Source organism: Daphnia pulicaria, chromosome 1, assembly GCF_021234035.1.
Source record: "Daphnia pulicaria isolate SC F1-1A chromosome 1, SC_F0-13Bv2, whole genome shotgun sequence".
Lineage (NCBI taxonomy): Eukaryota > Metazoa > Arthropoda > Branchiopoda > Diplostraca > Daphniidae > Daphnia > Daphnia pulicaria.
The window spans coordinates 25,144,597-25,158,984 of NC_060913.1; the positions used below are offsets into that span (position 1 = coordinate 25,144,597).

The 14,388-nt window shown below is 39.7% G+C and overlaps 2 protein-coding genes and 2 long non-coding RNA genes across 8 annotated transcripts; all 4 read right to left on the bottom strand.

The window, feature by feature from the left end:
• Positions 1-420: 420 nt before the first annotated feature.
• On the bottom strand, positions 421-2,964 carry LOC124318899. Of its 4 annotated transcripts, none has more exons than XR_006912600.1 (7): positions 2,867-2,964; positions 2,600-2,782; positions 2,146-2,526; positions 1,062-1,164; positions 925-998; positions 653-825; positions 421-573 (listed from the first exon to the last, which is right to left on the bottom strand). It is a non-coding gene; the product is annotated as an uncharacterized LOC124318899 (long non-coding RNA). The 4 variants fall into 4 exon arrangements; XR_006912594.1 differs by having other exon boundaries at positions 653-787; positions 852-998; XR_006912605.1 differs by having other exon boundaries at positions 653-787; positions 852-998; positions 2,590-2,782.
• Positions 2,965-3,269: 305 nt separating this feature from the next.
• On the bottom strand, positions 3,270-5,215 carry LOC124319450. The gene is made up of 3 exons (XR_006913151.1): positions 5,087-5,215; positions 4,429-4,631; positions 3,270-4,353 (listed from the first exon to the last, which is right to left on the bottom strand). It is a non-coding gene; the product is annotated as an uncharacterized LOC124319450 (long non-coding RNA).
• Positions 5,216-7,479: 2,264 nt separating this feature from the next.
• Positions 7,480-9,354, bottom strand: LOC124315441. Its single transcript, XM_046781119.1, has 6 exons — positions 9,199-9,354; positions 8,982-9,133; positions 8,392-8,919; positions 7,907-8,326; positions 7,710-7,823; positions 7,480-7,648 (listed from the first exon to the last, which is right to left on the bottom strand). Exons 1-6 carry the CDS (start codon positions 9,209-9,211, stop codon positions 7,484-7,486), a joined length of 1,392 nt encoding a protein of 463 aa, XP_046637075.1. The 5' UTR covers positions 9,212-9,354; the 3' UTR covers positions 7,480-7,483.
• A 444-nt stretch (positions 9,355-9,798) lies between these two features.
• LOC124314995 (location of vulva defective 1-like) lies at positions 9,799-13,480 on the bottom strand. 2 transcript variants are annotated; one of them, XM_046780332.1, is made up of 6 exons: positions 13,289-13,480; positions 11,542-12,392; positions 11,142-11,303; positions 10,801-11,079; positions 10,493-10,723; positions 9,799-10,414 (listed from the first exon to the last, which is right to left on the bottom strand). In XM_046780332.1, exons 1-6 carry the CDS (start codon positions 13,335-13,337, stop codon positions 10,181-10,183), a joined length of 1,806 nt encoding a protein of 601 aa, XP_046636288.1. In that variant the 5' UTR covers positions 13,338-13,480; the 3' UTR covers positions 9,799-10,180. The 2 variants fall into 2 exon arrangements, with proteins under 2 accessions (XP_046636288.1, XP_046636297.1); XM_046780341.1 differs by having other exon boundaries at positions 10,307-10,414; positions 10,498-10,723.
• Between the last annotated feature and the right edge of the window lie 908 nt (positions 13,481-14,388).

Genomic DNA, 14,388 nt, shown 5'->3' on the forward strand with positions numbered 1-14,388 from the left:
GTTTACTACTGCACGAGTTTAAACGCAACCCGCCACCACCGCTGCGGCAATGAGACAAAAAGCGGTGGTTAAGTTTTGCGGAAATCTACATCGTCTTTGTAACTTGACTGACGGAGATTTCCACAAAAAATAAACCATGGCTATTTGTTTCATTGGGTAGTGGATGCATTGTTTTAACCCGCACATGCTGTTATAGGAAATGTCTACGGCCCCCAGAGATATGTATCTGGACCGAGAAGAAGAGAGAAGTACGAGGCAAGTTTTTCCGGGGAGATGTAGTCTTACTAGGCTTCCGGGTTAGACTCATGACCCTCCAAAAGTTTTCATCGGATCATGCGCCTTCCAAGTCCCCGTTCGACCAGAGCCCTCCCCTCCTCCTGGTTTCACAGCGGGTGAATGACCACCGGCGGGCGTTGGTTAGTGGTTAGTTAGGGAAACGGGGCCACAGAAAAGAAGGGAGCCCAGATATGCACTTGTCATTTATCTAACAACTACACAACGTATCAGTCTTGAATTGCAGCATTCTCTCGTCAGTTTACAACAGTTGATGTCATCAGTAGTGAAAGAGTTACCCTGTAAAAGCATTAATGAATGAACATTTATTTGGATGACAATGAAATTCAAATAAGGTTGAAGTGACAGAAAGTAATACCTCAAATCAATAGGACCTGTGTAAGGAAGTAAACAGGGAGATTGAAGGGTAGCAGCCAACGGGTTAGCAAACAAGGAACCTTGTTGACTGTATGGCCCTTGTCCATTTTCTTAAAAATATGACTTCTCATCAAATCTGTCATACCAATGTGTTAGAAACCTGATATGAAGAACCTGTAAATAAAATAACAATAAGTCACCTTGTTTATAGTTTGTGTTATCAATGTGCTTGACGTCTATGATCTAGAAATAATTAAACAGTTAGTAGTGTACACTCAAAATCGGGGCATGGCTGGGATTGGCGATCTAGCAAGTCCAATACAAACAGCAGACCATTATGATGAATCCTAATAAAAGATGAGAAGAATATATGTTTCAGCTGTATTAATAAAGCTAGTAATGGTTGTTACCTGTTTCATTTTGATGGCACATTCAGTAGAATACAATGATTTTGAACAAATAAATGGTTGAACGACAGCAGTGAGCTGCACGACTCTTTCAACACGTTTTCTCCTGTAAGTTGATGAGATACATTAAGTTTATACAACATATAAACGGAATAGAACACATCACCGACAATTTACAGATGAAATCACTCGAATTTACAAGTAAATACATTGGTAATTTTCGAAGAAAAGATATTAGCTTAACTTTTGACAGCAAACCGCCATGAGCCCAAATAAACTGACACAAACAATTAAAACACCATCTATTAGACACACATAAAGACTCATTATTTAAAGGATTGGACTTGAGATAGTGAGATACTCACAAAACTTGAAAATCGCATTTTTGTTTGCTAAAACCTAGCATTCAATCTTGAGATTAGCACAGAGAACCAAGCTCACTTGCTAGTTTTATGCAAATTTCCCGGAAGTATACCGGAAGTAAGCGATAGCGCCTTAACCATTGAGCTGTCATCAAAATAAACTAAATATTCGTGATCTACATTAAATTTGGGGTCGATTAGGTGTGATTTAGACGAAATCCAAAATTTGGTCAAAATCGAGAATTTTCCTGAACTATTGTTCAGGAAAATTCGCGAAACCGGAAGTACGCGTACGTACAAAAGAAAACATGAGCTTTACCACAAATTTGACGAAGATCACGAATATGTGGTTCTTTTGTGCGTCAGATGAATATTTACTGAACTACTGACAGAAATGAGAAAACCGGAAGTAGAAAAAAAGAAGCAATTATCGAAAATTTAACAAGTGAGCTTTGTTGCTGGAATAGTAATCGTCAGTTATCACTAAATATTTCAACAAAATAACTGCCAAAAAATGTTTAAAGAGATGTGCAAAGTAACTGAAACTGACTGTTTTGACAGCTGCAAATTATCAAAAAGCCATCTAGCGTTAGAAAAAAGAAACGTCCAAGTAAAACTTCGTTTGCGCGTAAGAACTAAGAAGGGCCTGATTTTGGAAACTATTACAAAGACGGAGTTTAACGCAACTAGCCCTAACCTACGAAAATAAGTCAATTGTTGGGTACCTGGGCATAATCCCGTGGTGAGTGACTTCAGGTGGGTCACGGTGGACGGAAGCGACCATTGAAGTGGTTTAACTCGTCATTGAAGACGAGATGGGTTGTGTAGCACGAGTAGTAGCACGAGTAGTAGCACGAGTAGTGGCACGAGTAGTGGCACGAGTAGTGGCAAGAGTAGCAGCACGAGTAGCAGCGAAGCTGGATGAGCGTACGTCACGAAGATGAGGATGTGGCAGAACGTTGGTGAAAGTCACTCTTCTGTCATGGACAAAGGCTAGCATTGGCTCAAGGATCTCCGTGCAAGGGCCACACAATTTCAATGAAGAAACTGCGTTGTAGATTGACACCTGCGGCCGACTCGTGATCTCCGGAAAGTAACAAATAGTGCTGAAAAAAAATTAGTTGGAAATTAAAAGGAAGCTAAAAAAAAAATAAGTACATCAAGTATACATTTTTTTACCATCAATGGATCTTGAAAAACTGCTTAGCTAGACAACATTTGCAAACTGATCCCTTTGTTGTTGTTGGTAACTGTGGTCCGTTGATCCATTTCATAGGAAGGAGTTGCAGTATAATTTAAATTTCTTCCCAGTTTCCCTCGCACAAAATCCATTCCTAAAGAATATGACCTGTCCACGGAAATCTAAATCATAACAAATAATGATGATGATTAAATGGAAAGGGTTAAGAATACTACTTCAAACCATAAGGTATAAATTAAACCTACGTGTTCAGCATCAAACGGCGTTTGAACAAATTACTATAAGATATGAATTGTACACTAGACGATGATGAACTGATGGTCTGAAACTCTGAATCCACCTTTACATAAAAGCATGGTATTAATGGATGTATACCATTTAAGACTATAAATGTTTACCTTTTTGATGAACTATAGCACTTTACACGTAGTTTTTCACAATGGAGATAAATGGAGATAAATAAATAACCTTTTCAAGACACACCAATAACATTCAACGTGAATGGAAGCGGCCATTGTTTATGTTGATGAATTAATCGACAGCATCTGGTGGGAGATTTGGGTACCCTTTTCTTTTAAAATTTTAAAATGAGTTTCACCTTCACGTAATATTGCTAAGAGGCATTATAAGAGCTACGAACAACGAAGAGAAGATTTACGATATTTATTCTGAAATCAAAATATTACAAAAATCTTAAAATTCACCTAAAACTGCAAAGAAACGTGAAAGACAAAAAGCTGAAGAAGAATGCCATATGTCACATTCAAATCAGATTCATCACAGTGATCACACAAGCAGAGGAGTTTTAATAGCGATCCGTTGTGCGAGCACTCGAGTATTATGAATGAACATGGGAATGAAAAAAACATTAAGATCGACCTTGTTCCATAGCTGCAGGCATATCCTTAAAGCATCAAACATAACGTTTGTAAGTAAAAATATATAGTTCTCTGTTTTCGCAAATATCGTGAGTCCAAAGCAGGTCACTAACAGAAATATTTGGCAGATCAATTCATTGTTCTTTTCTTATTAAACTGTACTTAGTATCAATGATAACTCATTTCTTCTTATTTTACATAGAACAAATGGCCGCAGTTAGCTTCGAGACGTTTGCAGCCAAACACATTTCGTTCCTCAATACTTAACACACACCAACGGAATGCTTCGATAAGAACATAACACATCTGCATGGGGAGGAAGAAATGATCTTAAACCTTCTTCAACATTGGTAGATTTACTACGGTCGGAATGTCTATGTCTTCTAAATTGATTGATGATGGACTGTACGGGAAACGCACCGTAAATGCGTGTTTGGTATCCATTAGCAATTTGCTCTGTGACTGCGGGTCGATTCGTTTTTCCAATTCTTATTGCACTTTGCGGATAAAAGAAATGGGAATTCGATCTTCCAATTCATCGGCTGGCGCGTACAGATTCAGAATCATGATGATCTGAGCGCTGGTTAATCGGGAACGCATGGTGCAAATATGCCTGACGTCATCGTCGGATTCTCTAGCTTGTAACAAATGTAACAACCATGCGGCTTGGATAATAGGCTGCAGGGTATCTACAATACAAGCACTCATAGTGTCCTGTCCATGAATATCCTGGTCACGCAGCCATTTTTCAAGATGGGAGATGTGTACCGAATCTGAATGCCTTTCGACCAGTGACACATTTCTTTACGCAGTAGGAGGTTGTTTAATGCGCACGCACAAATGTAATAGAACACCTGGCAAATAAGGAGAAAAGTTAAGTATTGAATGAAGAAATGTATGTAACCTACAAATATGCACGAAGGCAATACCTGGCGGAAAACTTGAGCGATAAGCGTTGGGTCTACGCCATATAACTGCAACACTTGGTGGAAAATGGTTAACTCGCGCAACAAATGTGCGATACGTACGACGACCACGAATCCTTCTCATCACTCTTGCTGCTTTTTCCTGGTTCCTCATGAAGGTGTTCAAGTTCATCAAGTTCTCTTTCAGCTTCTTCCATCCGCTCCTCCTAAATAAGTCATATTTGTTTACAAATTAGAATAGCAGACTTTTGAATATTGTAAAATAAATGTATGTTCATGTTTGGCAAACCAGAAAATAATTCCTAGTAGAATATTTTAAGCTAGTATTTCAATGCTTTAGCCTAGTGAAAGATGAATGACGAGGTTTCATCAGTTTCAAAAATGAGACCACGACAAAGAAGTTATGTTAGGAAATCAGTGAATCTAATCAACTAGACAACTACCAATTATTAAACAATAGCCTACAAAATGTTTTGATGACAATGATTTGAATATTGTTCGCTTCTCCAATTAAGTAAAATCCATTTTAGTCTCACATAGGCTTAACAGGCTACACAAAATGCTAATGAAAACCTTTTGTTTGCTACTAAACTCATCTTGGTTCATTTCGTCTACTTGCATATACAAAACACTGACTTACTAAAAAAAAAAGCTTTCTTACCATTTTGAATCTATTAACGATTGAAAAAAGTTGAGGAAGACACACAAAGACGACACGTAAGACGTAAAAAGCTGAAGACACAACAAACACTGTCGCCATTTAAAATAGGCCACGCCCTTTAACGTCACATCGGAGTCGTTTTTATTTAAAATATAACATCTTTAAAAAACTTATTGACTTGATTATTGTTGAAATAGATTGGTAAAAATACAAACTTTAATTATATTATGATTTAAAATTATTCAAATCGAAATTAAATTAATAAAACTTGAAAAATGAGAGGAAATTCATTTTGCGAACGACGGCTGCAGTGCCAAGGCAAATAAAAGGAAAGCCCGTTTGAAACAAAGTAATTTCAGTTTGCAAAACTAAAATTTGAAAATGGCAGATCTCTGTTTTCTCTTTCAATGTCTTTCTTTGTCTGATTCTGAGAAGCGAAAGCGCACCTGTGAGTACGAGGATGAAGATATTCGACACCGCAGACCACAACGAATTCGTTTGGACAAAATATCCTCCGAGTTAAATGTTGTTGGGCTGCGTAATGTTGGAGAGAAGATTCGTCTCAAAAGATCCAACAAACTCCCGAAAATGGACGAAGGTGTCAGTCCCCTCTTGAAAGGTAACGGAATGGAAGTTGATGAAGACGTCGAGGAGATTGGGCGTAACTTGCCACGAGACAAAACGAACAATCGCCAACGTCGCATCGCTACTAATCCCGAACCGAATCAGCACCTGTCCGTCCGGAACACCAACCGATTCAAGACCTTACCAACTGGCAGCAACGGAAAAGGACACCAGACCCGTCAACCCGATCGCGGAAACCGTTTGAAGAACTTATTGGTCGTGAACTTGTCCGACCGCGGCCGGATCGTGGAATTGACGGGAATTGGGTCCAAACCGAACGTGACTGCTGGGGAGGGTGGAGATCTCAGGTCCCTTCTGGATTTAAAGCGAAAAGAAAAAGTCGAGGGAGTTCAGCAGGACCTCAGGTCATTCTTGAACTCACGGCGAAAAATAACACCTGTTCGTCGGCTTTAATTCTTGCTTTGGAGGGGGAGTAATTTGGGGTTGGATTTGAAGAGGATTGGCTTAATTTCAGTTTTGGAAAATTTGCATTTTTTTTTTCATTTTTTTTTCAATTTTTTTTTCATTTTTTTTTTCTTTTTTTTTCAAAGCGTCAAATTTCGTGTCTGTACATAGAAATAAAATTCATAAAAACCATAAAACCAATGTGTCTTGTCTTTTTATTACTAACAATATGCCGATACAACAGAACAATAACGGCAACGACAAAATTATATCCATCACACAACCCTTTCTTAATCAGAAAGGCAAATTGTTGTAGGCGGTCAGAGCGAATAACAACGTCAATATTTTAAACAAACTATAATTAATTCTTTTCGCTGCCATCCAGTCGTCAGTTGCCAAGACTTCGGTCGAAAAGCGCCGGAAATGATGGACGGCCAACGTTTTCAAATGCTCCGCCGGATGGTTATATATCGGGGAGTACAAACAATTCGACACAATTTGCAGCAGACATTCAACAAACAATAAAATTTTCACACGGTTTTTAACTGCCCCAGCAAATAATCTATCGGCCGCCACAAAAAGGCGCAAAAAGGCCGATCGCTATCGTCTGATCCAGCGTTGCCAAGGACAACCGTCCGGTGTAAATATAGCATAGAGACTCTTATCCATTTCTTGGAGGGAGCCGGAATCCAGAATTTGTTGTTTGTTAATTACGTAGGCCGATGAGTTGACGGGCACAATGTGAACGCGGAAGAGACACTTTTGGCGGGATTGATTCAAAATGACCTCTTCCAAAATTTCCTCTTCACAATTAATATATGGATAGTAAGATACAATTAAATTTTACGTGTTATGCGAAATACTGAAAAGAAAAAGTAAAAATCCTGTTGAACTTTCTTCAAAACGACTTTTAAAAAAATACAAAATAGCACATGATTGTACAACTATGTGTTGACGTTGACTTGTGAATGGAAAACTCGAAAACCCATAAGAAGCAATTGAATCGCATGCTGCACTTTTGACTTGCCTGTTGGCGGCTTGGCACAACACAATCACGCGTATAAATACAATTAAATTACCTTACCTGTGTTTTCTTAAACAGCCATGTACAGCATCACACTTGATCTACTACTGCATGAATTTCGAACACCCTTATTGCAGTTCATCTACAACAGGAGAAGGGCACTCCGGCACTATTTCAATATGATTTATTCTTTTTGTAGTTTTTGCATTTCAGTTCAGATAAATAAAAATTTTCGCAAAACATGAATTTTCGAATGAAGAAATTAAAAGAAAAACAAACAAATCACATTAGATTTTAAAATAAGTAAGCTGACATTTAAACACGCTAAAATAAATTATGATTTTCTACTCATCGTCCGAATCGGATAAAATTATAAGTTCAGGTAGGGGTTTAGGATCTATTTCCAAAATAACGACTTCTTCACTATCATCTTCAACAAATGATACCTGACCGGTGTGTTGGATACCATCTGTATTTTCTACCATTGAACTTCCGTTGCGTCCGCTTCCCTGTCAGTAAAGAATTTTCACGATTGAATCACAACTTTAAATCAAGTCAAGAGCAACTTACATCGCTTTCAGTGAACGAAATAGGGTTGTTGCATTCCTCATCTTCTTCTTCCTTTTCATCGACTATTTGAAGATGTTCTTTGGCACCTGTGGCATTTTGATTGATAAGAACAGCCTGAAAAAAAATAGAATAAAGAAGAAGAAAAAAAAAATTAGTCTTGGCATGTTAAAAAGCAAAAAACCCAATTTTCAGCTTACTTTACTGCTACGGGGATTACTGAGATCTAGTGGACGCTCCAAGTCCAACGCCAAAACCTTGGATGACAGAATACGCTGAATGAATGCCCTTTTTTGTTTCTGGTCCATATCTGTGCGGAACTCGTTGATCTTGGTAGAATGAAGTAAAGTGTACTGCTGTTTAGAATTTGCCGTCTTGTACAAATCAATTTCAAATTTGCGTGCGTATCCGCAAACGGTTTCCATTTCATTCTGATTCATGAAACTTGGATCGGGAATTATTGCCTGCACCATTTCCTGGACCATTAGATTCCGCATGCCCTCACAAACCAAACGATGCCACCACTGCGATTGGTCGACTGGGGTGGCAGTAACTTGACTTAGTTGGAGACTACAAGGACGCTGAGGAATCGAGGAATTCAAAGGGCAGAATTCATTAACCTAAATGAAAATTTTGTTAAATTAAACTTTCTGTTAAATACAAAAGAATGAAAAAACTGGTTTACATTAGAAGCCACATTTGGGATGCTTTCTCTGCGAGTCTTTGATCTAAGTGAGTACTGATGGACACTTTCTGCTTTGCGTGGTAGTAGAGTCTCCTGAGCTTCTAGATAAATTTGAGCTGCAGTAACTTGTTGTTGAATTGCAGTATTAAGTTGTTGAGTTGCAGTAACTTGTTGTTGAGTTGCAGTAACTTGTTGAGTTGCAATAACTTGCTGAGTTGGCAGAGCAACACTAGGAGCTGTCATTTGATTTTGGGCAACAGATTGCTTCTCTACTGCCATACTAACTCTTGAATGAATGCCCTGAGATGTAAGAGCATTATCACGAGAAACTGACGCTGTTGGGCGATCTTGAATGGCTGTCTGCTGTTGAGCAACAACAAGACGTATGGTGGTCATTTCTGGTGGGCCTACTCTTGAAACAGACTGGCCTGGTCTTTGAATTACATGCTCATAGTACTCACAATCCGATTTCACAGTGTGGATTATTGAACTAAAAGGCTGCATGCACAATGGACACTCAGCTCTCACCTAGAACAGAATAAAAATAATTTAAACAAAAAATAGAAGTACTAAATATTTGGTTTCCATACCATGGACCATTTCTGCAAGCACAAGAAGCAAAATTCATGAAGGCAATTATTTGCAAATGACTTATTTTTAGGTACTCCTAGACATATGGCACAGGAATCCTGCCCTGGTAAGCACACAGAAGAGTCCAAGGAGAAAGAATTTTCAGAGATACCTGCAAATGTTCATGAAATTAAATTCTCTGAGTCATAAGCTTTAATAGAATGATTAGTCGCTTACCTCTAGTAGCCATCTGGAAATCTGACGTAATTATCGAAGGTAAAATGGGATAGGAATGAATCTGCAAATGTTAACGTATTTTAAAAAACGTCGACAAGACGTATCAGCTCAGCACCAAGACTTAAAACAGAGTGTGTAGAATTGTGGTGGAACTTAATGACATCGCTTAACTCTGAGTCTGACAGGTTGCCATTTGCTAATTGTCATCACAACGGCAACAGATTTGTAACTTAATTTATTAACTAACTTATCAAACTAAAATTCTCTGTTCTTCACTGACACGTATTTTTTTCTCATATTTTTACGTGAAGACTAAAACTTTTCACGCAAATAAAAAAATTTTAAATTTTCTGATGTACATATTTTTCTTCATAGTAAGTTAACAATCTATTCAAAAATAAAAAAATTCAAAAACAGAATGATTAATTATATTATATCATACAACTGCATTTTAATCTGAAATTCCCAGTATTAGGTTTTGAAAACGGCGCGTTTTTTCAACTTCGCTTGTTCGATTTCGCTACACTAGATGTCACTGGTGACCAAATTCGCGCGAATGGCGCTTTGTTCAAAGTATTCCATCTTTTTTAACAATTTGAATTCGTTTTTCACAGTGTATTCATACGCATTCTCCAATGTTCCATATACACGAAAGTGGGAATGTAGAGCTGAATGATTCAAATTGGTCAGAAACTTGAATTTTTGTAATCTGTACATTAAATTAAAAAAAGAGAAAAATGGATCTACGGGCAATGAAAAATGAAAAAAAAATGTTTTTTTGCAAATCTTTAAGACTAAATAAGTTTCTATACATCTAATTGTAAAATGACTCTACTCTCAAAACTTTTTCAAAAGGGGAAAACACAAACTGGTATGGCATTTTGTTGATGACTCGACTGACAAAAATATTGCCGGAATTGGTCTGATAAAAAGGAATACACCGGTTAGCATTGGGTACAAAACGATCGTCACGTCACGTCGCTCAAAGCTTCGTGTCTTCGTATTGGGTTTTCAGGTGACCGGGTTGACCCTGAGGGGGGCCATCCTCGTAAGGCACGACCCAAACGTCGTCATCCGCATTGATACGTGACGAATTCTTCACAAGCTCCTCCTCTCCATCGCGGCATTGCTCATCCGTGGCCAAATGTTGGCCAGTTGAATCAGCATTGCTGGTGCTACCCAATGGATCTTCTCTGTTTTCTCGCTTGATACTAGTCTGCAGGTTTAAAAACAAAAGATGTTTGGTTCAAAATTAAATCCGCCGAAAAGTGAATTTATGTCAAAGAAAAAAAACCTTTCCGAAAACCACTCCGGCTGGAGGATCCCAGGTGGCCGTGGATCGTGTCTTGGCTCGGATGCAAACTAAGCTGACAGCCAGGGCCATGAAACCGAGGGCGGCCACCAAGATAAGCGGAATGAAGATGTCCAGGCGACGCTCAAACAGCGAAGCGGCGGCGAGCTGCTCGAGCGATAAAAGCTGATAGGGAATGACTCCGCCGTAGAGGGAAGAAACTGTCTGGTTGAGCTATATTGAAATGTTTAAAAGCTCACATTATTAGGAATTTGAGTTAAACAGAATTTATGAAATTCGAGTTAACATACCGATGTTTCCAAATATAGTTGGCTGCTGTGGATGGCCGTGGTGATCCATATAGCGGGTAGATAACCAGTTGAAGAATCACCAGTAGAATTGATTTCTCTCTTGTGCCTTGCAATAATGCTACTGATGAACGAATGGTGCCTGGGTGTAACGTTTTCTTTGTCTAGAACGAGGAAGGATACAAGCAGGCCTTCTGCTGTCATTTGTGGTGAAGGCGCCACATACAGAACCTGATCTGCTGTGACATTGATAGTTTTCGTTGTCTCCGATTCTTCAAGTATCTGAAATGAAATGTACTTTTATCTGCATGTCCAACTGTGAGTGAATTAAAGAGTTGATTTACCGAATAGTTGGTTGACGTCAAGATCCTGGCAATGGCTGTGCGAAATGTGAGATCTTGCTCCAATACCCATTCAACCACACTGGTGGCTGGCTGAAGCCCAATAGTAACCACGTCCATTTTCTCTACTTGGCTCAAATCCGAAGCTTGTCGCACAACATCTCTCTGAAATATTCCGAAAGGTTTAGAATGAAAAGCGACAAGAATCAAGTCTTGCAGAAACACGTCAACCCGGCTTAGTTAAATCCGGTTATTTAGCCAACAACAACACAAAAGAGTTTTCCGTGTGTGCTTAACTCAATTGCTTCAACGATTTTTAGTCCTCTCAAGTTACAAGAGAATAACAACGTTTGAAAGGTGTTGTTGACATCCATGAGAGACATCTAGTGGCCAAAATCAGTACCTTTTGGTGTACAGGTGCTGTTGGCGGTTCGGTTGAACTGCTCTGAACGGGTGAGGTCGTCACGTTGAGATGTTGAGTGGTCGAGCTGGCCTCGGTGACATTTTCCAGCGGAGATGTTGTTGTTGTTGTCGTTGGTAATTCAATGAGCAGACAACTACCGTTGGGCGAGCTTTTGCGGAATCCCGTCCGGCACTCGCAGGTGTTGGTGCCGCCCAAATTGACGCAGTGGGCGTTGGGATCGAGGCAAGTGGACGACGTCACGCACTCGTGGTAAGGCGACGTCGTCGTGGTCGACCGCCTCTGAGTCGTCGTTCTGGCAGTCCTCGTCGGCCTCCTCGTCGTGACCGTTTCCGTCGTGGAAACGGTCGACGAGCTGGTCGAATCGTTTGAATTTCCCGCCGTCGATTGATCAGCAACTGGGATCGGTCCGGCGACGCTCGACGTCGACATCAATTGCGTCGTCGTTGAGCTAATGGTCGTGCTGGAACTTGTGGTTGGAATCGCAGTGCTGCTGGTAGTAGTTGTTGTTGTTGTTGTCTCCGGCAGGATCGTTGTTGTTTCACGTACGGTTGGATGGCTGACCACCTCCGTCGGCTCAGGTTGACGGTTAGTGGTCGATCCTTCGGTAACTGGACCAGGAGGAATTGATGGTGTCGTCGAATTGGTTCCTTGGCCATCGGCCGGTGGATTGGCAACAGTTGAGGCGTCCTGGACATCATCCGGTTCGCCCGGCGTTTGGATTGATGCCGTTTCTGTTCCAGCACTGCTGTTATTCTCCTCCGTCACCGGAGTCGCTTCGGAAGGCGGCGGCTCGCTTCCCGTTACATCCTGAGCAGCAGCAGCCAAACAACCTGAGCACAGTAGTATCACATAACCAAAAATTGTTACAACAACTTTACGTGATTTGACTCAATGGGGGTTTATATCAGCGCATTTCGCCAAAATGGCGAATTAATATTTTAGATTCTATACCCGGCGGCCATTTAAAAACTGAAATGTGGCCAGCGATGAAAAACGAACCAGAGAATAAAATAAAAGAAATGTTTCAAAGCAAAACGGGAAATTGGATATCTCTCTCGAATAACACAGGCATCAAATCTAAAAAACCTAAGAGAAAAACAGGATCGGGGTTGATTGTACAAGTAACTCGAGAGGCTCAAGTGGGCGTCGAGCACGTCAACCCTCTACAATCGCCACCAAAAACTGGACTACATCAAAAAATATAAAATATACACCTTTTTTTCCATATGTGTTATTTTACACTTTGACTTGGAAAATTCCTTTCAATTAAAACACACCTGGATTATACAATTGAAATTATTCAAATCATGTAGTCCATTTTTAAAAAGCTTGTCATTTTTTTTCAGAATTGGAAAACATTTCTATTTGATTCTCAAGAGCTCTGGACGTCCTGGGACTTTGCACACAAATTTAAAACCCTTTCAAGTGGTCAAACCCAACAAGAAAAGAAAAGCCCTCCTAGCGTTAATCAGAAACACACACGCAACAGACAGCACACACAAAAATAAAGTTATTTGAATCAAAAGAATATTTTGACGTTTGGCATTTGACGCGTGAAATTGCAACGTCCAAATTAGAATAATTGAATTCACACCCCCAAAAAAACTGATCTCTAAATTTAGCAGTCGATCAATCTCCCCGGTGAAATGCAATCAAACCAAAATATATCCAATTTGTTTCAACCGTTAAAAATATTTAAAAAATACAAATAAATCAAAATGTGAACCTGCGGTGATGAAGATAGCGACGACGATCAAAACGTCAAATAGTTTCATGGCGAAATTTCTTTTCCAAAAATAAATTTGGTGTGATGGAAACTGGATTTCAGCTGGAACACTGGAGCACTGCCGGACACTGACTGGTCGGACAGGCGCCTCGGCTTCTTTTTTCCTTTCTCTGGCTGGTGGGCGCCCGTTTTCTTCTCTGTTGTATATATACACAAGTCCATGCCGTTACCATGGTAACATGGTGGGAGGGGGGAAACCACCAGGATCTTTTTTTGAGAGTATACCGGTGTGTACACACGGATCTACTTGAATTTCAATCAGCCCAGAAAACGAAATTTTTTTTTATTTTTTGAGCGTTTTATTTTTCATTTACACGTTCGTTCGATTTATCAAATGTCCACCGACACATTTGGGTTGGCTCACCCCTCGGCCACTCTCTACGGTACACACCCCCCTTTTTTTGGAACCGGATTGGAAATCTAAGCACGTTTATTACCGAAAAAGAATCGTCGAGGAATGTTGATCTAGTTTCCAAAAACTTTAAATTTTTAAAACGACTCCCCCCTCCGGCACCATTATTCGACTAGACACCCGCGTAAATTCAAATTTCCTTCCCTTCCTGTTTCTGTTTTGGCGTTACACAGTTACACACATGTCAAGAGCACATCCTTGACCCTCTTGAAAATATAGGCTAACCCGCCACTACTGTCGTTCCTATCAAAAAATTATTTAAAAAATCTAAGAAGATGATGAAAGTGTGCGGGTTGATGATTTGAAATAGACAAACTGCACTCCGTCGTCGTATCGATTTGTTGTTTACTTTCTCTCTCTCTTTCATTCTGGAAGAAGACACACACTGAACGAAATGATACACACACATAAAGTACACACAGCTAGGCACGAAAACAAAACGGTAGAAACACTCAAAAAAGAGACGGACACAAAACACGGACAGCTCGAGAGACTCTTCAATTTGAATAACCAAATTTCTATTTTCTTAATTCATTTCCGGTCAGAAAATGAAGAATTTTTTTCAAATGGATGGATGGATGATATGTGGAAATGGATCAGTTTTTTGAAAATAAAAAGGCGGGAAATT